This window comes from Mycteria americana, chromosome 7 (genome assembly GCF_035582795.1).
Source record: "Mycteria americana isolate JAX WOST 10 ecotype Jacksonville Zoo and Gardens chromosome 7, USCA_MyAme_1.0, whole genome shotgun sequence".
In the NCBI taxonomy this organism is placed as follows: domain Eukaryota; kingdom Metazoa; phylum Chordata; class Aves; order Ciconiiformes; family Ciconiidae; genus Mycteria; species Mycteria americana.
Window position 1 is genome coordinate 59,800,914 of NC_134371.1, and position 17,016 is coordinate 59,817,929.

The 17,016-nt window shown below is 45.7% G+C and overlaps 1 protein-coding gene across 1 annotated transcript; it reads left to right on the forward strand.

Annotated features, from left to right (window-relative positions):
* Positions 1 to 1,252: 1,252 nt before the first annotated feature.
* On the forward strand, positions 1,253 to 16,949 carry RAD54L (RAD54 like). The gene is made up of 13 exons (XM_075508703.1): positions 1,253 to 1,319; positions 3,833 to 4,121; positions 4,598 to 4,722; positions 6,567 to 6,717; positions 8,634 to 8,760; positions 10,885 to 10,959; positions 11,399 to 11,529; positions 11,635 to 11,745; positions 11,886 to 12,009; positions 12,327 to 12,405; positions 12,513 to 12,692; positions 14,117 to 14,280; positions 15,466 to 16,949. Exons 2-13 carry the CDS (start codon positions 3,896 to 3,898, stop codon positions 15,665 to 15,667), a joined length of 1,695 nt encoding a protein of 564 aa, XP_075364818.1. The 5' UTR covers positions 1,253 to 1,319; positions 3,833 to 3,895; the 3' UTR covers positions 15,668 to 16,949.
* Positions 16,950 to 17,016: the final 67 nt, after the last annotated feature.

The following is a 17,016-nucleotide window of genomic DNA, read 5'->3' on the forward strand; positions in this document are numbered from 1 at the left end:
GTTGTGTGTCAGCATATATGGCATCTGCTGCACCCAGTTGTGCCCATTTTGGTGCCCCCAATGTGGCAGGCAGTGCCATTGCTCCTTCTTTGCCTCTGTTCTTTCATTCTGTTCTTCCCTGCTGTGGAGCTACCTACCGTGTGCTGGCAGAGTGCTGCCAAACAACCGCCCTGCGTAGGTTTGCTGTCTGCACCAGTTGTACCTGCATCTCCACTCCAGCATCCAATTAATTCACTGTTCCTAAATGTAATCAGACTCTTAGGGAAGGCTCTGCTTTCTTCCAGGAAGAAGTTGTTCTTTGGGTTGTGCCTTTGTTTGCTTTCAGGGCCACTGGGCTTGCGTGCGCTGGGTATCAAACGGGCAGGGCTGAGGAGTCCTCTCCATGACCCTTTTGAGGAAGGAGCTCTGGTTCTGTACGAGCCCCCGCTGCTGAGTGCCCATGACCAGCTGAAAATAGACAAGTGAGTCATCACCTAGCACAAATGCTTCAGCTCTGACCTCCTTGTACGTGTAGGTTTGCGTGCTTTCTTCCCAAATGTGTCTGAACTGGGGTCTGAACATCAAGGGAAGTTTGGTTCCAAGTATTCTGCCTCTGAATTGGTTCAGATATGGTAACAATCAAAGAAGGAACGTACCCATGCTGGATTGTTTGCGTTCTTCCACAGGCTGTTTCATCTCCCACTCATCAAAAACTTAAACCTGTTGCAGGGAACGAGGATGCAAACATGGAGAAGCTGCTTAGAAAATCTTATGGCTTAGTCGTTAGTCAGGAAACATCAGCATCTAGGGACAAGCAAAGGGAGATGACTGACAGTCATATGTTATGCTGTCTAACGGTTTTTATTCTTAAGTAGTTCCTTCTGTGCTGCTGTTACAACTTAAAAGGGCTGTCAGCTGGATCTTCATGGGCAGGGGAAGGGGTTCCTCTCTCCAGTAAAGCAGTTACAATATTGTTATTGAGAGAAGAAAAATAATAATGGCTTTTTAAGTGTGTCTCTGAACCACATTCTGCCCTTGTTTTAACCACAGTCCAAATACATGGTTTCACTGATGTTTTAGATTGTAGATCAGGCCCCTGTGACTTCATTCTCAAAACGGAATTAATCCATTTTTCACTTTCTTGTTGGCAGTTGCTTCCCTCATGCCACTGGGGAGTCCTCAGTATAGCAGTGAGATTTTAAAAAAACTAAACATATGCTGTGCCAAGTTCATTAATCACACCATCTTCTTCCTTGACTGCCTCCTGCAGGGACAAAGCACCTGTCCATGTTGTGGTGGATCCTGTCCTCAGCCGTGTTTTAAGGCCCCATCAGAGAGAAGTAAGTTTTCCATCGGGACCTGAGGGTATTGCTGGAGGACTTGATGCATTTCAAAAAGCTGCAGTTCCTCTGCTGCAATTGTAACCCACCAACTGTGAGGTCTACATAGACCTCATGGACTAACAGTCTGTGACAGTCTAACAGACTCTAATGTGCTGCAAATGCAAAGTGAAACACTTGTTTTAACCATCCTCTTAGAGGCCTGAATGCTGCAAATATTCTCTGTCCTGTGTTAAGCAAGAGGACATGCTGGGAGTATTACAACAGTCCTGTTCTTAAAAAATGTGGAAATTTACTCCTTTCTTGTGGGTAAGAACTTTCGCTTCTCTTCTCTTGCCTCTGATCCAGCAGGGTCAGAGCACTCCCAGCCTAAACATGATGCTGCCTAATGCACAGGCTTGTTCTCTGTGGGGTTGTAGGTCAGGTCAGCTGACAGTGGAAACTGGGGAGTTCCTGTCACTGTTGTGCACTGGTTGCACAGGTCTAGGAAAGCACATAGGCTGACTTTTGTGTCACCAGTGATACCTTGGGAAAGGACCAGATTCTGCAGGGAGATGGGATCTTGCAGAATCAGGGCTGAAAGTCCAGCCTTTACTTATCTTGAAGTCTGGAGATGTAGCTCTGCTGAGTGGAACTCAGTGTGGAAGGTAATGGGATATAGTTACAATAAATTACGTTGCAGCCCAATCTTGAGTTGGGCAGGGCAGACTGTCCACCACTGTTTTGCTGGTCAGCAGAATTAATTGGATCTGTAGTCTTTGAGCCAGGAAACACTGAAGCTCTTCTTTCTGGTACCATGGTTCCCAACACAGTGTGGAGTAGATTCCTACTTCATTGTGTTTTATTCAGAGTTTACCCTTTGTAGGTATGAGCTGTCCGTGACCTACATAGACTTGGAATTCACCAGTGGAGAGTGCCAAAAAACATTTTATGTTGTAAATATGTGTAACATCACAATATCGAACCAGTGTGTACTAATCTCCAAATATCTAATGTAGGTATCTGGAGAGTTTGAAGTTTATCACAGATGCAGTGTATTATCATTTAAGCCTAGAGGCAGCACAGATGGAAGCTGTAATTGCTGATCTTGCAGGCTAAGCAGGTCAAGCTGGATGTGTCTGTGCATGGGAGATCTCAGATGGCTCTGAGAGCGCTGTAGGCTGCTTCTAGCTTGTACTTTTATCTCAGAGTTGGTACTGAACCTGTGACCCAGTGTAATGCTCGACTCTGGCTACATAGCTGGAGGCACTGTGTTTTTGGGTAAGATACTGCCTGCTGGTGCTTTTGTCAAGTAATGTTAGTTATGTTGGTGTCCTAGGCACACTGTCTGTGTTTTTGACAGCTAGGTATCTCTAATAAAGCAGTCTCTGTTCCAGTCTAACTAATAAGTCTTTGCCTGCTAAGATTCCTGTGCTGCTTTATTCAGATGATGCTCCCAGACTGTTGTACAGCTTCTCTCTGTCTTTGTCATGTCTTTTGCCCAGTTGCTGGGAAGTCGCCCAAGTGGATCCCCAGTCAAATGCACTCTTTTAGTCAGTAATGTATTTCGTAATTGTTCAACTGGCTTAAATAAACTTCATTAACCTGTTGTTAAGGGCCTAAGAAAGAAAGAAAAGGACTTGAAAGTGCAAGTGAAGGTGCTCCATCTTCCAGCCCTAGATAGTGGAGCACAGAGGGGTGACTATGTCCAGGTGTGTTTAGGTTGTGTCCCTCCCTCCCTGCTCTGTTGGCACAATGCAGGGAGCTTGTACATTCCCAGGGCAATGCCCTGTTTTTCTCTGACACTCTATCATCACATGATAGAGGAACATTTTGCAGAGTCTGTCTGTCTTCCTCCCCCTGCCCCCCCCCCCCCCCCCCCCCCCTTTAATCTGTCTTGGTGATGTGTCAGAGCCTAATGCAGGGCTGAGCTCTTCTCCCACCATGTGACGTGGGCTATAACCTCAGTCCTGTGTCTTCTCTGAAGCTAAATCTGCTTTGGACCTTGAGTCCCCAGGTGAGTCATTGTGCTTCTAGGCAGAAGTGATGAGGGCTGCTGAGGGTATTCTGGGAGTTAATCAGGCAGCAGAAACAATTCTGCTCACTCTATGATTCTGTATTTTTAAAACTATCTAATTGGGTGGTGTTAAGATGATTAACCTGTTTGCAGTGATTGGTGCAGGTTAGCTGATGGCCTGGGCCTATCTGATGTAGCCAAGGGTAGAAATTTCTGGGAATTCATGTCAGGAAGCTAGTTATAATTGTACAGTTAAAATGTACTAAGATTTCGTGCATGTTATGAGGTACATGTTGGCACCAGTAATGCTGTTCCAAACCGGATGTGGCTGTATTTTAGCTGCATCTCAGGTGATTTCCCTCTATCCCATTAGAACACTGCATGTCCCTAGGGGTGTGCTACACAGGTTTGCTGTTTGTTGTAGTATCAGTCCTGTGAATTGCAGTAATGAAGCTGTAATGAAGTTGTCATTCTGCTGATGTCCCCATCCTGCTCTGAGAGAATAGTTTTTTGGCAGGGAGTGAAATTCCTCTGGGACTGTGTGACGAGCCGTCGGATTCCTGGGAGTCATGGCTGTATCATGGCAGACGAAATGGGACTGGGCAAAACCCTGCAGTGCATCACACTCATGTGGACGCTTCTCCGGCAAAGTCCAGACTGCAAGCCTGAAATCGAGAAAGCCATGGTGGTGTCTCCCTCCAGCCTGGTGAGAAACTGGTACAATGAAGTAGAGAAATGGCTGGGGGGAAGGATCCAGCCGCTGGCCATTGATGGAGGCTCCAAAGAAGAGATTGACCGTAAACTAGGTACAGAACTGTTTGCAAATGGTGTGGTTGGCTGGCTTAGGTCAAAATCTTGTATTGGAAGAAGCCTACAGCAGTTGATGTGAAGATCTCTGAGCTGTCATTAGAGCTCTGGAGACTGATGAAAGTCTCTCCGCTAACATGTTTAGATCAGGCCCTTGCATGCGTGGTAATAGTTGATCTTTTGGAATACTCCAAGTCCAGTCATGTGCTTAAGTTAGGGCAGTCCCAGTGCCTCTTCTTTGCTTCAGCCAGAAGCCAGGAAAGGAGTGGGCAGAGGTGGGAGGGGGATGGAAATGGGGACAGTTGTGGGGAAGGGAGCATGGGTATACGTGCGTGGAAGGGATGCTACAGAGTAATTGAAACAGACAGGTTTTCCTAGATTTTTAAGGCAAAAGTTTTGACTACAGAGCTTGAACCCTTTTCTATTAGTTTTCCTCATCCCTCTTTTTTTTCCTTTTCCCCCTTTCCATCTGCAGTTGGCTTTATGAACCAGCGTGGCCTGCGAGTGCCTTCACCCATCCTGATCATCTCCTATGAGACCTTCCGACTCCATGCCGAGGCATTACAGAAGGGCAGTGTTGGGCTGGTCATATGTGATGAGGTACAGGGGAATCTTTAAGGAGAATCTGTTCCTGATGTTTTCTTGAGATCCAGGCAAAACTGGCTCAGCTTTCTTAAAAGGGGGGAGGGCAGTGGGAAACAAAGTTTAGCTGTGGACAGTACCCATTCTGGTGTTTGAGAGGTGCTGGGTAAGCAGCTCATCCATACTGGGTGAGCCTGAACAAGAGAAGGTGTTGTCAAGAGCTGAGATATGAAGAAAATCCAGGGGGTGGTAACTGTGGCCACTTCATAGGTCCTGGCAGGGTGGGGGCACCTACTAGGGTCCTCTCAGTGTGAAATATGTAGCAGAAGGGAGGTCTGCTGCCTTTCTCTGACTCTGAAAGAGGCCTTACTCTGTTGGGATGCTAGTGCCCTGGCTTACAGATCTGGTTTTCATTTGTTTGCGTCTGTCTTTGCTAAAGTGAGAGGTACTTTCTGTTTGGCCTGGCCTCATGTTCTGCCCAGTAATTTTTAACTTGGCTCTGTTTTGAGCAAGAGGTTGGACTGGAGACTCCTGAGGTCTCTTCCAACCTAAATGATTCTGTGCATGCTCTTGTGTGTAGTGTTGGCTGCTGTCAGCCACTTTATCTGGCCATCTTACTCTATGCTTGTGAGGGAATTTGAAGGGCACTCCCATGGCAGGACTCTCTTCCCTTCTCTGTAGCCTCCTGCTTGGGGCAGGGGTAGGAGAGCTGGGCAAGGAGTTACCTCAAGTGTTTCTTGTTCAGGAAGAGACAGACCTGGCTTGACTCCCTGCTCGCTGACTGCTGGATCTAGCTTTGCCAAGCCTGTGTTGTCAAGCTCTGCTTTCACATGGCTGAAATGGAGTGGTTTTTTCATGTATTGTTCCCTATTTGTGGTTATAGGTAGGGAGAGCCAGAGGTGCTCTGAAGGACAAAATAAAACAAGTGCCCTCCGCCTCCTTGAAACCATCAAGCTGGGGGCCTTAGCCACTGTTGAGGTGTCCTCCACTGCCAGTTAGAGGGGGTTTGTTAAATAGCAGTGCCACCCAGTGGTTTGGTTTTGTATTTGCTAGAACGGTGCTGAGAAGAGCTTAAAAAGAGTGAGCATCCTCACAAATGTAACTCCCACACCTCTCAGTGCCCCTGGGATGGGGCCAGCAGCTAGGGATGCTGGGAATGCAGGTCCTTGGCCTTGTGTCTTCTGTATGTTCCCAATAAATACTCAGCTCTGCAGTGTATTTTTTTTTAAAAGCAGTGACACTTTTAAAAAGCATCTCATCACTTATGCTTTGTCCTACAGCATGGCTCTCAGATGCTAATAAAGTTGCTTTTCCCAGGCATGGGAAATGTGGCCTGTACTCAGATTACCCCTGTAAGAGGTGCAGAACCTCTCTTTATTAGTGTGCAAAGGCCTGGCAGCCCTGGATATAGGTGGTCTGAATGGCTTGTGATTTTGACCTTTGGTGATGCAATGTTACTGGTCTAGAGTTCAGTGCCTAGTGTTGGTAGTTGAAAATTTCGCCGTCTTTGACCAGGAAACAGTTCTTATAGTTAGACCATGTGGTTGGTGGTTATTTTCATGGTAGGCTCTCTTGCCTGGGTGTGACTCAGATGTTCCTAGTCTCAGAAGCTTGTAATGTCATGTTTCCTCACATAATGGCTTCAGGTTTCCCACCAGATTCTTGCCTTTGAAATAAGTCTGTCACAACAGATGAATACATACAACACTTAGTCCACTACCAGGAATGTAGTGGACTCACCAGGAAAGTGGTGAGATGCCTTGTGGGAGATAAAGCATGTCAGTGTTGATGAGGATCTCCAAGCTGCTTCCCATCAGAGCCACTGGATTTATCAGCTTCATTCCTTTTTTCTTTTTCCAAAGGGCCATAGACTGAAGAACTCTGAAAACCAAACATACCAGGCTCTCAACAGCTTAAATACACCTCGACGAGTCCTTATCTCGGGCACCCCTATTCAGAATGACCTGCTTGAATATTTCAGCCTGGTGCACTTTGTCAATTCGGGCATCCTAGGTAAGACGTGAATGCGTGAGAGACATGACAGAGGGGGAAGTTGCTGGCAAGGCCTCCCCTAGCTACCAGTGCCAGTGAAAGCAGCAACCAAGACATTAGTGAGAGGAAAGGTCATGTACAGGTTGGAGACTTATTCTCCTTCAGTTTGTATCCAGAAAGTCTAGATCAGGCTTCCCTGTTCTAGAAGCTGTATATCATCAGAGCTCTGTTTCAAGAAGATTGTAATTTAAAGTACACCAGTCTAACAGGTGTTTTGAAAAGGGAATTAATGGTTAAGGTAAAATGAATATATAACCCTGAGTACTACATGGCTGATCTTTGTGTAGCTATACTGGTCAGCCGAAATGTCCATGTAGGCTAGGAATTTCTCTGACAATAAGCCCTTGGAGATACTGTAGGAGTTGCTGGGCAGGAAGAGCCAGCTTGTAATGGTACTTCCCACAACACTCCCAGGCTATAGCAAATTCAGAAATCTAAGCCAGGAATGATGTCTTTGTAGGAGAGGCTCCATGGAGAGGAGGGTTTGACGTGACATGTTCTCTGTGTTGAGTACAGAGGCAGCCTGTGAGGCAGCTTTTCCCTGCTCTCTCTCTCTTGTATCCATCTGGCACAAGAGGTTGAAGTGACTGGTGCAAGGTGGAATGGTGTACCTTGTGGCAGAGTTAGGCAACAAAGCCCAAATTTCTGGTGGTCTGCCATCCCACTTTCAGATCATCTGAGACAGCTGAGGGTGATGTCTAGCATTTGGACTTAAGACTGCTCTTGTTTTTTAAGGCAAGGGAGAGGCCTGTGAATATGGGCTTAACTTATCTGAGATAGAAAGAAAAGAGTCTGGAGGAGAGATACTGATTAATGTGAGTTTTCAGGGTCAAACACCTTCTACAATTGCTGGTAGCAGACTGAAATATTTTGTCTCTGGCTCCTATGCTCTGCTTATGTCCGCAAGCTCAGTTTTCATTTTAAAAGCAAAGTAGTCTTTGCATCCTTTCCTGCATCACTGGGTTAGGAGCAGGTCTACTGCTTTCCAGTGCGGAGCAGCTTGTCTTTGTCAAGAGAGGTCATTTTTTCTGTCAAGGAATGAAAATAAAACAATCTGTAAATCATTTCCTTGTTGCTGTATCTCTTCACCCATGTTTGTCTCAGATTGTTTGGCATCCAGTCCAAGAGGCTTCTCATTAATTCTAGTGCACGCACAACCCTAGTTAAACACCACTCATCAGATTCTTAGTCTTACAAGCAGCGTTTGGGCCGTATCTTTTTCTGTTCAGCTGTTCTGCCCCCAGGATTTCTCAAGGAAAGGATGGAATGGGGTGGTAGATATTCTACATGTGGTTTTCCCATGTGCTTCAATTTTAGGTAGTTATTACATGGAGCTGATGTGATTTCCCCTGCACACTTGACCTCTACTTTGGGCAAGACTAGTCTCCCTGTACTTCCAGTTCTTTCTTTCCAAGATGAGCTTAATACTGTAACTACTGCCAGCAAAATTGCATGCATGCAGTAGTGATTTTTCCCACTTTCAGCCTGTGACCAGTAATAAGCAACTGATTACAGATAATTTTGGAACAGGCACACGTAATGCCTGTGCTGTTGTTTGCAAGGGCAAAATCTGGGAGTAAAAGTATAGCTGGAATGTGAGCAAAACCAGTACATGCCTGACTGGACTCAGGTTTAACTAAAATTGTGTGACCTTTGCAGTGGATTATTGTTGGAATACAGAATGATTTTCTGTTGTACAGATTTGCCTGCCTTGTTTGAATCTCTCCTGGCTAGAAGGGAAAACAAATCATACTGACAGGCGAGAGTTTGTTTTATCTGCTGGGCCCCGTGCTTGTGGTATGATAACTGGGGTTGTCGGGTACTGATTAAAGGTTATTTGGTAGTAGTTGTCACCTTTTCGCTTCTGTTTTGTACAGGGACTGCACAGGAATTTAAAAGACATTTTGAAATTCCCATCTTGAAAGGCAGAGATGCGGATGCAAGTGAAGCTGAGCGACACAAAGGAGAAGAGAGGCTTAAAGAGCTGATCGGCATTGTGAACAGGTGAACTTCATCCCTCTTCTCTTTGCAGAGCTTTTGCATAAACCCTTGGTGTACACCGGTATCTTTCGAAATTACAGTTGTAGCTGTAATGAATTCTCTTGCCAGTTACGTCTATTCAGCAAGTGATTGTGCAAGTATTTATTGCCTAAGAAATCTACATAGCGTGTAGCTTTAGTCTGAAAAATAGCATATTGAAATGGCGCAATTAGCTGCAGTCTCCTGCAAGCAAATATACTCAGATACTGAATCACCATTTGACTCTTAAGTTTCTGTTTTCTCCCGGGATCTGAACAGTCAGGCAGCATTCTTTTATTTGTGTTAACATAACTACAGTGTAGGCTGGGTCAGACTTGAGGCCCATCCAGCCCAGATGTTGACTGGCAGACAGAAAGAGTATAAGGAATGTTGCTCAGTTTTGCTGCTGATTGCCCAAGTCACAAAAGAGTCCAGCTCACACTTTCATAGCTGCACTGGCTCTGGAGGGCTAATGAGATTAGACTACTAGTGTCAGAGATGTGACTTTTGATCCCCAAGAAGCACCTTTGTGATGTAAAATGCTGTCTTATTTCTCTTTGGTTGATTTTTGGTATTTGTTTAAATCTGGTTTCTTTTCTATTCATGAATACAACCAATTTATCCACATCTGTTGGCAATCTCTTGTCTCTCTATAAGAACTCTTACTAGAGACTCTTTTGAATTCTCAGCATTGCTGGTGTCTTCATTTCTTTTTCTTTTTTAATCTGAACTTTTGCAGCCATCACTAATACAATCCTGCAGTTCATAGTCATGGTAAATTGAATTTCACACTGAGTACAGCCTCTCTGTAGAGACAGACCTGCCTTGACTCAGGTCAGCTTGCAGAAGCCTAGGAGAAAGGAAGAGGTTGGGAGGAGAAGAGCTTATTCCTTCTTGAGGTGCATTTGTTTTTTTTTATAGTTGATGGAAAAGGGGTGTAAAAGTGTGTTCAGGAATGCTTGTGCCTGGCTGTGTCAAGGTCTGTGTCCTTTCCTTTCTTGTGCAACAGTCATGATACACAAATAGGGAAGATGAAACACATAAGTAGTAACAGATGAATCGGTTGAATTTGGTAGGAATTACAAATGAGACAGTGATGCAAAGATACATGGAGTCATAGGCTAAGGCTGGAAGCGCCCTGGAGAAGGTATCTGATCCATCTTGCTGTCCCAAGGTAGAAGGTATTAGACCTAAACCATCCCTTACTTAACCCCCACCCAGCACTGAAAACCTTACAAATTCCTCAGGACACCTTTTCCAGGGCATCACTGTCTTTGCAGTTAGAAAATGCTCTTAATGTGTAACATAAATCATCCTTACTGCAGTTTAAGCCTGTTACTTTTCATCCTACTGCTTATGGGTTTGGAGACTAGATTATTCTTTTGTTTAACAGCCTTTGACAGATTTTGGGGCTGTCACGTCTCCCTGCTGTCTGTCTTCTATAGGTTTTGTAACATATTTTCAATGTTTCCTGGCAGAACTGGGTTTCTGCTCCTCTTTCTTATTCTGGTTGCTAAGTTCAGCACTTTTTCTAGTCCATCCCATCTTTTCTGAAGTGTAGTAGAAGCGCTCCATGGGGCATTTCCAGAGCCCCGAAGGATATGCCCTTTGCTGAAATCTTGGGCCAGACAATGAACCCATCTTGGCTGAGGATGGCTACTAAGTTATTATGTGGGGAGCTGCCTGCTTGTACTTTGGGTTGTGTCTATGGTGTGTGGTGGTTAAATCCTGTCCTTGTTTGTTTTCTGTGCCACTGGTGTGTTGTAGCTCAAGTTGAGAATGCCATTGGTAGTCTGAGGAAGAGATGGGTTTCTCTTGTAAGGACTGGGCTCTGTTAAGTGGAATCATGCCTGATCCCTCCAAATCTCATGAACCAAATCTGGAAGCCTCACAGACAGTTGGTTATATTGGGCTCTGTAGCATAGGCTGATGGAGCCTCTTAGTGTGGCTTAGTGTGGATGGTGGGTGTCTGGCCTTTGCCATGTGTTGGACTGTCACAGACTTTTGGAGATTAGATATCAAAGGGGCTTTGAGCTTGTGAGGAATAATACTGATAAAACAGAGTTTTAATGTCATCCAAGCATCTGATCTTCATTTCCCTCCGTGCAGGTGTTTAATCCGAAGAACTTCGGACATCCTCTCCAAATACCTGCCGGTGAAGATTGAGCAGGTGGTCTGCTGCAGGTACCAAAAAGCTTGTACTGTGCCTGGGAAAAGGGAGGAGCAACAGGAACGACTACAAAGTTGCAAAAATCCCTTCAATGCTTATGGTGACTGCTTCCCTCTAGGAACGAGATTGTAGCCATTGGCAATATGTCGCTTTTCCTCCTGATGCAGGGATGGACAACCCACAACTGGTGGTTCTGCCAGGCAGCTGGTGTGCTCTGGGCAGCTCTGTACAGCAGAGCCCTGGGCTGTGCAGAGTATCTGCAAGCTTCTTTTCCTGCTCTGGGCTGAGATATTAATGCTCTGTCATCAGCCTTGGAGGCAGTTCTAGGCTGTCCCTGCTGTAGCTAAAAGATTGAGCACTAGAGCTAAAAGGAACGCACTGTGTAGGGGGAGGAGGAAGGATGGGGTTGGTTTGGGGGCAGGCTGAGACTGCAGAGCTCTTGTTCTGTTTCAGGCTGACACCTCTGCAGGCTGAGCTGTATAAGAACTTTCTGAAGCAAGCCAAGCCAGTGGAGGAGCTGAAGGAGGGCAAAATCAGTGTGTCATCTCTCTCTTCCATCACTTCCCTGAAGAAGCTCTGCAATCGTGAGTTGTTCCACTCATGTAATGGTTTGGGTTTCGCCCTGTTGGTGGGGAGGTCTTTTTGTCTCCCTTGTGCACTCTGCAGTGTGAGCTCTGTCTGTTCTCCAGACCCTGCTCTTATCCATGATAAGTGTGTGGAAGAGGAAGAAGGTTTTATGGGAGCCCTGGACTTGTTCCCTGCTGGCTACAGCACCAAATCTGTGGAGCCCCAGCTTTCAGGTACTGTGGAACTCAACAGTACAAATGTGCTGCCTAACACAGGCAACCATGAGACTGTATTTAGCATCTTACCAAGGGCCTCTCCAAGGTCTGGAATTTGGGAACTTCTGCTCTAGCTTTCTTCTTTCCTTTTTATCCAGGAAAGATGCTGGTTTTGGACTACATCCTTGCTGTTACAAAAAGCACCAGTAATGACAAGGTGGTTTTAGTGTCTAACTACACTCAGACACTGGACCTATTTGAAAAGCTCTGCAGGAACAGAAGGTTTGTCTTCAGGCTTCATTTTAATCCTGCAAGACTGTACTTGCAGCCTACACTGTAAAAGAAACTGACTATTTTTAAAGTTTCTATCAGCAGAAACTTGTGATCTGTCTTTTACCTCGGATGTTCCTGAATTGGAACTAATGTGGCTTGTGCTTTGGCTACTGGGGCCACTCAACAGAAAAGCTCTGGTTGTCTGCAAAAGCTCCTAAAGCCCAGGCCCTTGTTCACGAAGGCTGTTTGTGAAAGATTTTTCTCTTTCAAGTAGGATGCTGTAAAGGTCACAGCAGTCTGATTGTAGTAAGTGCTGTATATTCTAGGTATTTATATGTCCGGCTGGATGGCACTATGTCCATTAAAAAGAGAGCAAAGATTGTGGAGCGATTCAACAGCCCCTCGGTAAGTAGAACCTGCCAGATGTGAGCAGCTCTCCTGCCAGTTCTGAATGCTATGAGTATAAGTATGGCTGCCTCTGTAGCTTAATCCAAGCCTGCCTTTTTCCACAGAGCCCTGAGTTTATCTTCATGTTAAGCAGCAAAGCAGGTGGCTGCGGTTTGAATTTGATTGGGGCTAACAGACTGGTTATGTTCGACCCAGACTGGAATCCAGCTAACGATGAGCAGGCCATGGCTCGTGTGTGGCGGGATGGCCAGAAGAAGACATGCTACATCTATCGACTGCTTTCAGTGAGTCTGATTCCTCTTACCTCCTCAACATGGAGTTCATGGTGCCAGCCCAGACTGCAGCTGCTGTGACTGGGACCAGGGAAGAACTCTTTTGTGTTGGTGACCAGAATTGATTGGGACTTAATTGCTTCCCACCCTTAGATGTGTTGCCGTAGAAAACCATGAAGGTTCAAGCTGGAGGGTCGTTACTGTAGGCCTTCTTTCTAATGGTGACTGGCTTCTGAGAAATAGAAACAACTGTGGCTTTCCAGATAAGATACTCCTTTGAAGTCATTTAGGCATCTGACTTCTTTAATTTCATGGGGTGTCTGATGCTGCAGTTGCTGTTTTTCAATCAGGCTGCAGTCTGTTTTGGTTGGGTGTACGTGTACTTTATAAACAGCAAGTACATTTCCAGAATTACAGCAGCTTTTGGAATGGGGCTGCCAGTTAGCAGGTGGAGTAGCTGCTCCGTAAAGGAAAAGCACAAAGGAGACTAGTCTTCTCGGGCTACTGTAACACTTTATCCAGCAGTGCCAGTAGTGATTGCTGCTCAGAAATGTTCCCTCTGCCCTTGTTCACCTTCACCTCTCATTAGTTCAGACTGTGGGGTTTTTTGTTTTGGTTTGGGGTTTTTTGTTGGGGTTTTTTTGTTGGGGTTTTTTTTTTTGTAAGCTTGTGTTCCTTGATCAATTATTATTTTAGTTTGACAAAACAGATGTTCTTTGCCCATCTCTTCCTTATGGTGTTCCACTTCTTCTCTGACCTGGCTGCACCTGGAAGCAGGGAACTCCTTTGCTTTTAGAACTAGGAAACTTGCAAACCATGACTAACCACCCCCCTCCTTTGTATTACATGTTTGCAAAACAGATATTTTGCTCTTAGATTTTTGCCTTAAAAATGTAGCATACTGGACTTCTGCATATCTCATCTCCCTCCAGACAGTGGGTGTGACTGATCTGTGTGTGGGTGAACCAGCGAATACTGCTGATGCTGGTGTCACCCAGGGCTAGCCCTTGTTGCTGTTTTTTGGGGGAGGTCATGGTGGTGGGTTTTTTTGTTTGTTTGTTTGTTTTTGTTTTTGTCAGGGCGTGGCTGTAGCTGCTCAGCTCCTTTAGCTTCCTTCCTGTCAGCACAACCTAGTGTAGTGTGTGAGCTCCAGCCACAAGTAGCAGCTCCACCTCTTCCTCATCCATATCTCCATTGGATCCATTCCTGTAGCCATGGCAAAAGACAAAAGAAGCAGAGCTGGATTAGATCAGCAACCAAATAGGACGTGGTTGGAGTGCAGCTAGTAAAACTTGCCTGTCATCTCTCCTGGTCTGGCAGGGCACTAAAAGGTCCTGACAGCTTACTGCCATTTGATCTGTGACACTTTCCCAATGCAGGGCTCCTTTAACACTAGTGTCCCAACCGTGCTTCATCTCTGACTCTCTCTCCTGTAGACGGGGACCATAGAGGAGAAGATATTCCAACGCCAGACCCACAAGAAGGCCCTCAGCAGCTGCGTGGTGGATGAAGAGCAGGATGTAGAAAGGCACTTCTCCCTTGGGGAGCTGAAGGAGCTCTTCACATTGAATGAGACCACCACCAGTGACACCCATGACAAGTGAGTATACTGAATGACTATGGGTGGGGTCAGCAAAAAAAACCCTCCACAATTGGTCTCTTGATTCAGGGGTTCCTCAGTCAGCAGGAGGAAGCTCAGAGAGAGAGGCCCTCTCTGCTTCTGAAGCTGTTAACCACCTGGAGATGAGCGCTTCCTTGCTGTCCTCCCTTCTTGTAGTCATAGAAAAGCTGTGCTGGCTGGACAAGTGAGCAAACTGTCTTGTTGCTGCCTGTGTTTGGAGGCTGTGAAATACTACAGCTAATGAACAGAGAAAGAAATTGATCAGAGCTGTTCAAATTGGTGAAGCTCAACTTGGTCCTTCCTTGCTGCTCTCCTCCTGGTGGTTTGTGATCTCCAAATGCTGAGCTGCTTCCACTGCCAGGGCTACTCCATCTGCTAAGAATTCATGAGGCCAACCCAAGTGCTGTTCTGGGGACTAAAAGAATCCTCTTCTCCATTGTCTGCCCTTCTCCCCCATCCCTGAGACCCATGGTATTGTAGCCACCAGAAAGAGGACAGGGAGTGCAGGAAAATGCTTCACTGTGAAAGTTAAGACTCTTAGTTCAGGCAAGAAGTGAAGAGGATTAATTTTAAGCTGACTGAAGCTTAGCTCCTTATAGGTATCTTGTCTGCATGGCAACAAGCTTTGCTGGCAGGGCTGCTGCTGCTCTTTGTCTCCTTATGTGGTAGCTCAGTAGGGCATCTCCAAAACAGTCTGAGCACAACCCAGTGGCCATGGCGGGAGCCAGGATGGAGTGGTTTGGAGCATGGTGTGCTCTCTTGAACTTGGGAAGCCTGATGCAGTGCTAAGAATGTGTTAGCAGTAGGGGTGTTCACTCGAGATCTGCTCTAAGCAACATCCCTTACCTTTCAGGGGAAACTCCTCCTGAACTTCCTCTGGGTCCTGCTGGACCATATCCACATGGCCAAACGTGGAGGGGGAGTGCCATTAGAAACAGAGAGCCCCAGGGTTTCCAAAATGTGAGTCATTCCTTATCTGTTGCACATGCCAGGTGGTTGTGCATTTAAATGAAATGTGGTAGTAATTAATCCTATCTGAAAATCCAGTTGGCAGTGTTGCAGGTAAAGGGGAGTTAATCCAGATGTTACTGGGCTGCATTAAACAACCTCTATGCTAAAGCAGCGGAGGAACTTTGCACTGACCTTGCGCTGGCTCTGTTCCAGGATCAAGTGTCGTCGCTGTGTGAACGGCCACCAAGTACGGCCCCCTCCTGAAGGGTCCGACTGTACCTCTGACCTCTCCCAGTGGAACCACTGTGCTGATAAACGGGGGCTGCAGGACTCCGTGCTGAAGGCTGCATGGGATGCTGCCGTCACCTTCACCTTTCATCATCACTCCCATGAGGAGCAGCGAGGGATTCCCTAACAGGTTACTGTCCCCTGTGGGGGCAAGGGCAGGCTGCTGTGGCAGTCCACCCCACTTTAATCCCTTTCAAGGAAAGGGGCAGTGGGTAGCAGTACATGCTGGATTGTTGTGTGGCTGTGGAATAGCAGAACAGCGTGGTTTCTGAGGCTGGAAGGCCCTTAGCATTGGTCAGTCTACTGAAACAGCAAGGAGTCCATGGCTTTTTCTCTGCTGTTGTGTTGTGTGCCTAAAAAACAGCCCTTTGGGAACTGGGAAGGACTGGACCTTGTGCATTTGATCAGATTCAGCACTGGTTCTCATGCTGTTTGTATCTGTGCCTTCTACTCAGCCAGGTTTTGTCTTCAGGTATAAGTTAAGCCTGCAGTTTTATAGCACTTGATGTGCATAGTCATGTGTTTTTTCCTTGACAGCTATGGCTTAGAGCTGCTGATCAGAAACTTGCAGGATCCATTTCTGTTGTGAAATGTGAACCTTGCTGTGATTACTCAGCAACAAGAGGATTTGTACAAGGGAAAAAAATTTCAGCTTGTATGTTGAACATCTGGCCTGAAAGATGATGCAGGCAGTAGGAAATCAGGCTTTGTTAAGGTAACTCCATTTCTAAAACCACTTGCTTTGTTATGGGCAGGATCCCCTGATCTAGCAGAGTGTTTTAATTAGATCATAATACAAGCCAGTAATAAAATTCACACTTTGGTACATTATGGGTCTTAATTATATTTATATTATAAAAATGTTACAAAAGAACAAACTATTCAAAACCTCTGTAAAATGACTGCAGACGGGCAACATGATTGCAAATAAACAGCAGGCTACTTAGTACATAAAGAATTTTTTTTTTTTTTATAAAGTAAAATTTTCCAAATGTAAAAGGTCAACACTGGGGGCTTTTTTAGCTTGATTTGTACTCCTTTTAAGTAGAGGGAGGAGTTCTTATTTCACAGGTCACAGAATGGTTGAAGTTGGAAGGGACCTCAAGGTCATATTGTCCAATGCCCCTGCTCAAAAGCAAGGTCACCTTGGTTTGGTCACCTTGGCTGGTTGCCAAGGACCATAACCAGATGGCTTTTGAGTCTCTCCAATGATGGAGATAGTTATTGATGAGACATTGGCTGAAACAACATGAAATTTGTAACAACACCCAGTGAAATAAATAACTGCTTGTCCAGAGATCTGCAAGAAGTCACAGCAGCTCATTTGATATCTGTCCCACTTATAATATTCAAACTGAGAAGATGGTTAAGAATTAAATCACCTGGAAATACAGCTGTTGATCCACATGCTCTTGTGTGTCACTTCACTGTGGTACCCCTTCTTCAAATGAATAAAAAAGTGACAAGAACAACTGT